The sequence below is a fragment of the Trachypithecus francoisi genome, unplaced genomic scaffold, assembly GCF_009764315.1.
Source record: "Trachypithecus francoisi isolate TF-2019V2 unplaced genomic scaffold, Tfra_2.0 Lachesis_group20, whole genome shotgun sequence".
NCBI lineage: Eukaryota > Metazoa > Chordata > Mammalia > Primates > Cercopithecidae > Trachypithecus > Trachypithecus francoisi.
In genome coordinates this window covers 13,818,420-13,824,649 of record NW_022681466.1, presented here as the reverse complement: position 1 = coordinate 13,824,649, position 6,230 = coordinate 13,818,420, and the positions used below count along the sequence as shown (strand labels likewise).

The 6,230-nt window shown below is 63.9% G+C and overlaps 1 protein-coding gene across 2 annotated transcripts; it reads left to right on the top strand.

Moving 5' to 3' along the window:
* Positions 1-2,587: 2,587 nt before the first annotated feature.
* CD7 (CD7 molecule) lies at positions 2,588-5,414 on the top strand. Of its 2 annotated transcripts, XR_004430309.1 has the most exons (5): positions 2,588-2,839; positions 3,249-3,563; positions 3,821-4,026; positions 4,804-4,985; positions 5,019-5,414. XR_004430309.1 is itself a non-coding variant. In XM_033181687.1 (4 exons), exons 1-4 carry the CDS (start codon positions 2,758-2,760, stop codon positions 4,912-4,914), a joined length of 714 nt encoding a protein of 237 aa, XP_033037578.1. In that variant the 5' UTR covers positions 2,593-2,757; the 3' UTR covers positions 4,915-5,414. The 2 variants fall into 2 exon arrangements, 1 of the variants encoding a protein (XP_033037578.1); XM_033181687.1 differs by having other exon boundaries at positions 2,593-2,839; positions 4,804-5,414.
* The last annotated feature ends 816 nt before the right edge of the window (positions 5,415-6,230 follow it).

The following is a 6,230-nucleotide window of genomic DNA, read 5'->3' as shown; positions in this document are numbered from 1 at the left end:
GCTTTAAGCCCCCAAACGTCCCTAAGGTGTCCTCAAGATGAAGACACGGGGAGCCCCCAGCCAGCTGGAGACCCCGCAGGGACACCGCGTCGCCCGGTGACCGAGACCTCGCGGAGCCAGCCGCCCGGAGGGTCAGGGCTGTAGCCAGGGTCCAGAAGGTGCACGTTTGTGTCTCAGGTTAAAATAAGGTTCCCGGCCGGGCGCGGTGGCTCAAGCCTGTAATCCTAGCACTTTGGGAGGCCGAGACGGGCGGATCACGAGGTCAGGAGATCGAGACCATCCTGACTAACACGGTGAAACCCCGTCTCTACTAAAAACTACAAAAAACTAGCCGGGCGAGGTGGCGGCGCCTGTAGTCCCAGCTACTCGGGAGGCTGAGGCAGGAGAATGGCGTGAACCCGGGAGGCGGAGCTTGCAGTGAGCTGAGATCCGGCCACAGCACTCCAGCCTGGGTGACAGCACGAGATTCCGTCTCAAAAAAAAAATAAAAATAAAAATAAAAAATAAAATAAGGTTCCCATCCGCGTGCTGGGTCGGGACTCTGCTGGGTCAGATCATGTCCTGTGGGCACAGTGCCCGGGATCCCCGTGCGGCAGGGACCCCCGTGCACCTGGGACCCCCGTACGGGGATCACACCTGCCTACACAGGCTGAAGAGCATTGGCGTGTCTTCAGGTCAAAGTTTTCTTTCTCTTTTTTCTTTTTTTTTTGGAGATAGGGTCTAGATCTGCTGCCTAGGCTGGAGTGCAGGGGCGTGATCACGGCTCGACCTCCTGGGGTCAAGCGATTCTCCAACTCTGGCCTCCCAGAGTGTTGGGATTATAGGCATGAGCCCCTGTGCCCGGCCTCAAGGTCATTTTGAAATTGGTAGTCTGGGTGGGGCACACGGTGGTCGCCATGTCCCCTGCACACCCAGGCAGGAAACCCAGGAGGAGAGCCTGGGGCTGGAGTCCCTGAGGATCTTCATCTTTTCCTGGTGGCTTATCTCTGTGTCTGTTTTCCCTACTGGGATTTACTGCTGGTCCTCACGCTGCCTTCCCCCGCGGTGTGTGGGGGTCTGTGTCTCCCTCTGCACCCCCCAAACCTACCCGGCCCCATGCTGTCCTCAGACACCGGGCACGTTCTGGCCTCAGGGATTCTGCTGATCCCTCTGCCTGGAATGCTGTTCTCCAGGGCCCCAGTTGGTTTCACCCACGACCCCTTCTTGGCTTGGCCTTGGAGGGCCACACCCATGTCCCGTGTCCTGCTGGCTGTCCACCTGGCCTCCCTGAGGTCAGCTCCAGGCGGGAGGGCCCCTGGTCCACACTGTCCCCTGCTCCTGGCACAGAGGCTGGCATAAAGACGCTCGGTGAACGTTGGTGACCCAATGCATGCATGGAGCAGACGCCAGAGGAGGGGCTGCTCTGTAAAGCGCAGTTACCCACCGCCTCGCGCCACCGCCTCACGCCACCGCCTCGCGCCACCGCCTCGCGCCACCGCCTCGCTAGGGTGCTCCAGGGCCTCTGGGCAAGATTCTGCCCCCCAAATCCTCTGTCTCTTGTTTATGGAGAGCCTGGGGGTGGGAAACCGGCTCCTGCAGGACCCTCAGCCCAGCAGAAAACCTGCACCACCCCGCAGCCCCACCAGTGTCTCCACACCGACTGCTGTGGCTAGGACCTCCGGGGAAGCAGCTCAGGGCTGCAAGTCCATGTGTGAGTCATGGGCACATGTCTGCACACATGCGTGAGTCACGCATACCCGTCTCTGCACACACACGTGTCCACACGCACCCATCTGCACATATGCGTGGAGTCACGTGCACCCGTCTCTGCACACACACGTGTCCACATGCACCCGTCTCTGCACACACACGTGTCGACATGCACCCGTCTCTGCACACACGTGTCCACACGCTCCCGTCTCTGCACACACGTGTGTCCACACGCACCCGTCTCTGCACACACGCGTGTCCACACGCTCCTGCTCATGTGCTGCACCTGCTGGCTTGGGCACCGACGTCAATGCTTTGTCATTGAGGCTGTCAGGACAGAAGTGCCCCGTCCCAGAGGACTCAGTCCCCTTGGGGTTAGAGGCCAGGCACAGGTCTCCCTCAGCCCCTGAAGCTGGGCACTGTGGCCTGATACACTCCTCCCAGGGAGGTGGGGGAACCTCAGGCCTGGACCACGGCTCAGCCCTCTCGTCCCCAGGACATGGAACACAGAGCCACGGTTGGCTGGTCGGCTGCAGTGTTGGGCACGGGCACAGGCCCAGCCTCCTTCCCCACGGCCAAACCGGGGGGTGCTAATTCTGGCCTACCCTGCACTCCTGTGCACTGTGTGGGTGACTCATGGGTGACTCCAGATTTCTGGGCATAAATTGGGTTCCAGCAGAAAGTACCCCAGAGGACCAGGCAGGCTGAGGGGGGGCAGCCCTGCCCCTCACCTCCAGACCCTGTCGCCCGTCCCCAGCCAGGGGGTCCCTTCTCTGTCCTCTCGTCTGCCCAGCCCCAGGCCTTGACCTCCTCCCTGTGGATTTGCAGGGGCGGGGAGGGACAGGGACACCCTGATCTCAGGGCAGTTCTCGGGGAAGCAGTGCTGGGGAGGGGTAGGTGAGGCCGCCCCTCCCACCGGGCCCACATCACTACCCTGGTCTGAGGCACCGCCTCCAGGAAGCCCTCTCTGAGCTCTGAGCGCCTGCGGTCTCCTGTGTGCTGCTCTCTGTGGGGTCCTGCAGACCCAGAGCTACACTCATCAGGCTGGGAGAGCTGGGTGTGGGGAACATGGCCAGGCCCCCGAGGCTCCTGCTGCTGCCCCTCCTCCTGGCACTGGCTCATGGCCTGCCTGGGGCCCTGGTCGCCCAAGGTAAGAGCTTCCCAGACCCTCCATGGCCACAGCTCCGGAGCGTGAGCTCAGCGCCCCCAACCTAGGCCACAGCACAGCCCCCCAGGAAGCGGGTGGGGTGCCAAGCGGCCTCCAGTGTCTGGGGACTCGTTTAAGAGAAGGAAAAAGGGTGGACCCCGTTGGGGAGTGGCCGGGGCTGTCCAGGCAGGGCTGCTGCTTTGGGAGGAAGAAACCTCTCAGTGCCTGAGCACAACACCGCTGCGGGTGCCCAGGTCTGCTCCACGCCCCTGAAAGGCACTGACCGTGTCTGGGGCGACATGTCATCCCTGGGCTGTCCCAGGGCCCCACCGTCCCCACCACTGTCCCCTGCAGGAAGGACATTCTCTGTCCTTCTGGCCAGACTGGTGGTGACAGCCCAGGTCCTCCCTAGAGGTGCGGCAGTCTCCCCGCTGCACGATTGCCCCCGCGGGAGGCTCCGTTAACATCACCTGCTCCACCAGCGGGGACCTGCACGGGATCTACCTGAAGCAACTCGGGCCGCAGCCCCAAGACATCATTTACTACGAGGACAGGGTGGTGCCCACTACGGACAAACGGTTCCGGGGCCGCATTGACTTATCGGGGTCCCAGGACAACCTGACTATTACCATGCACCGCCTGCAGCCGTCGGACACTGGCATCTACACCTGCCAGGCCATCACGGAGGTCAATATCTACGGCTCCGGTACCCTGGTCCTGGTGACAGGTAGGGAATGCGCCTATCCCAGACCATCCCCCCCAACCCAGGCTGCTGGCCAGGCTCTGCTCCCCCAGCCCTTGTCGGGGGACCCTCCCTCCTACACGTGCCTGAACTGTTCCAGCTCCCAGCCCACCGCCCCCAGCCGCCTCCTAGATAGCTGCCCTTCCTCTGCTCCACAGCTTTCCCTGCCCTGAACCCCAAACCCCGGGGGCTCTAACAGGTTCTCCATTGGGAGGATCCCTTCCTTCCTTCTTCCTTCCCAGAGGAACAGTCCCAAGGATTGCACAGATGCTCGGACGCCCCGTCGACAGGCTCTGCCCTGCCGACAGCCTCTGCCTTCCCTGCCCTGCCGACAGCCTCTGCCCTCCCTGCCCTGCCGACAGCCTGTGCCCTCCCTGTGGCCCTGGCGGTGATCTGCTTCCTCCTCGGGCTGGGCCTGGGGGTGGCATGTGTGCTGGCGAGGAAGCAGGTCAGTGTGAGCCCCAGCTGCCACTGCACCCCCACAGATGGTTCCCTCTCCTGAGAGCAGGGTGGAGGGCGCCAAAGCCCCAGAGGAAAGCCCCAGTACCCGCTGCCTCCTTTGCAGGCCCTGGAGCTCTCAGGGTGGAAGTGGCCTTGGCAGGGAGGGAGGGAAACCAGCACCAAAGCGACCCGAGGGGGAGGGAGAGGCCCAGGTGCTGGTCCCGCATGTGCACGTGTGCGCATGTGCCGGTGTGAGTGTGGCGGGGGGTTCTCTGAGGACTGTGTGTGCTTGTTGGAGTGCGTGGGCGGAGGAGGGAGCGCCCAGGCTCTGGGCCCACACGTGCACGTGTGCGCATACGCAGGTGTGAGTGTGTGGGGGCTGGTCTCTGAGGACTGTGTGTGCATGCTGGAGTGTGCGGGCATGCTGTGTGGCTGTGGGAAGGGAAGGGAAGGGAGCCTCAGACAGACACAGAGTCTAGGCCGTGGCCCCTGCCCTCGGTCCCTGCTGTTCGTCTGGGGCTGGAGTAGGGGCCCCGCTTGGCCTGGGCTGCGGGGGCCAGTCCAAGCCGCTTCCACTCTCCTTCTTCAGAGGCGCCCTGGGGTCTGATCCAGCCCTGTCCGGGGAAGGCTCTTCTGGGAAGCCCTGGGGCTCAGGAAACCTGGGGGCCGGCCCAGGGGAGTCCCATGGGGGTCTCGCGTTAAAATGAGAAAGCTGACCGGAGTGGGGTGGGGTCCAGGACACCACGCTGGCCACTGGTTGGAAACAGCAGGTCCTGTCTTTCAGATGAAGAAACTGTGCTCGTCGCGGGATAAGAATTCGGCGGCGTGTGTGGTGTACGAGGACATGTCCCACAGCCGCCGCAACACGCTGTCCTCCCCCAACCAGTACCAGTGACCCAGTGGGCCCGGCCACGCCCCACCCATGGTTCCCCAGCATCTTCACTGCCCCACCATGCCCCCCACCCCACCGCGCCCCCCACCCCACCACACCCCCACCCAGCCACACCCCTTACCCCGCCGCGCCCCCAACCCCGCTGTCCTCCCATGGCTGCAGCAGAGTTTGAAGGGCCCAGCCCTGCCCAGCTCTGAGCAGACACACAGGCAGTGGCCGGGCCCCACAGTGCTTCTCAGTGGACAATGACACCTCCTCCGGGAAGCCTTCCCTGCCCAGCCCCGCTGTCACGAGAAGGAAGCCTGACTGTCCTTTGGCTGCATCTCCCAGCCATGGCCAAGGAGGGCTTCTCTGTGGGATGGGCCTGGGCACGCAGCCCTCTCCTGTCAGTGCCGGCCCACCCACCAACAGGCCCCCAAGCCCCGGCAGCCCGGCAGAGGACTGGAGAGCAGTCCGCCACCCAGCCGTACCAGAAATAAAGGCTTCTATGCTTCCTTTTCTGACTTCTGCATTTATTTCTTATCCAGCAGGAGCCAGGGAGGGCAGGTGGCTGAGACTGCAGACCCTCCCCAGGCCTCCGCCTGGGGCTCTGCAGCTGCAGCCTTGAAGGTGGGGAAGGGAGCACTTTCCCACCCCAGCCCTGAAAGGAGCCCCGGGGGCCCCTGACCCTTGAGAAGAAGCACATCCACCAGTCCAGGTGGAGGCCGGCCCCAGGGGCCCTTCAGGAGCCTCAGAACAGCCTCCCCATCCCCCCATCCCCCCCACCTCCACTCCAGCGACACAGCCTCTGAGGCCGACCCCAGGGCACACTGGGACCAGCAAGCTGAACACAAGGCCTGCCTCACTGGAGCAGCCTGGTCGCTTCCCCTCTCTGCCCCGAGGTGCAAGGTGTCTCCTCCTCGTTCTCAGAGGCATGGGGGAGATGCAGCCCGACTCTCCAGACCTTCCCTGGCCAGCGCAGCTCCCATGCTGCACGTGGGGACGGGAGCCACCATTCGCCCATTCCCGGCGGAGACAGAAGCACTGGCCCTCAGCCACTGCCAGGGGAGCTGCTAGGGCCCCAAACACTGCACTTCACTGCCGCCTGTGACACAGGCGGAGAGCAAAGGTGGGGCCTTTGTGCAGGCCCCTCACCCACCCCTAACACCTGCCCCTCACCCACCCCACACCCACCCCTCACACCTGCCCCTCACCCACCTCTCACCCACCCCTCACACCTGCCCCTCACCCACCCCTCACACCTGCCCCCATCCACCCTCACACTTGCCCCTCACCCACCCCACACCCACCCCTCACACCTGCCCCTCACCCACCCCACA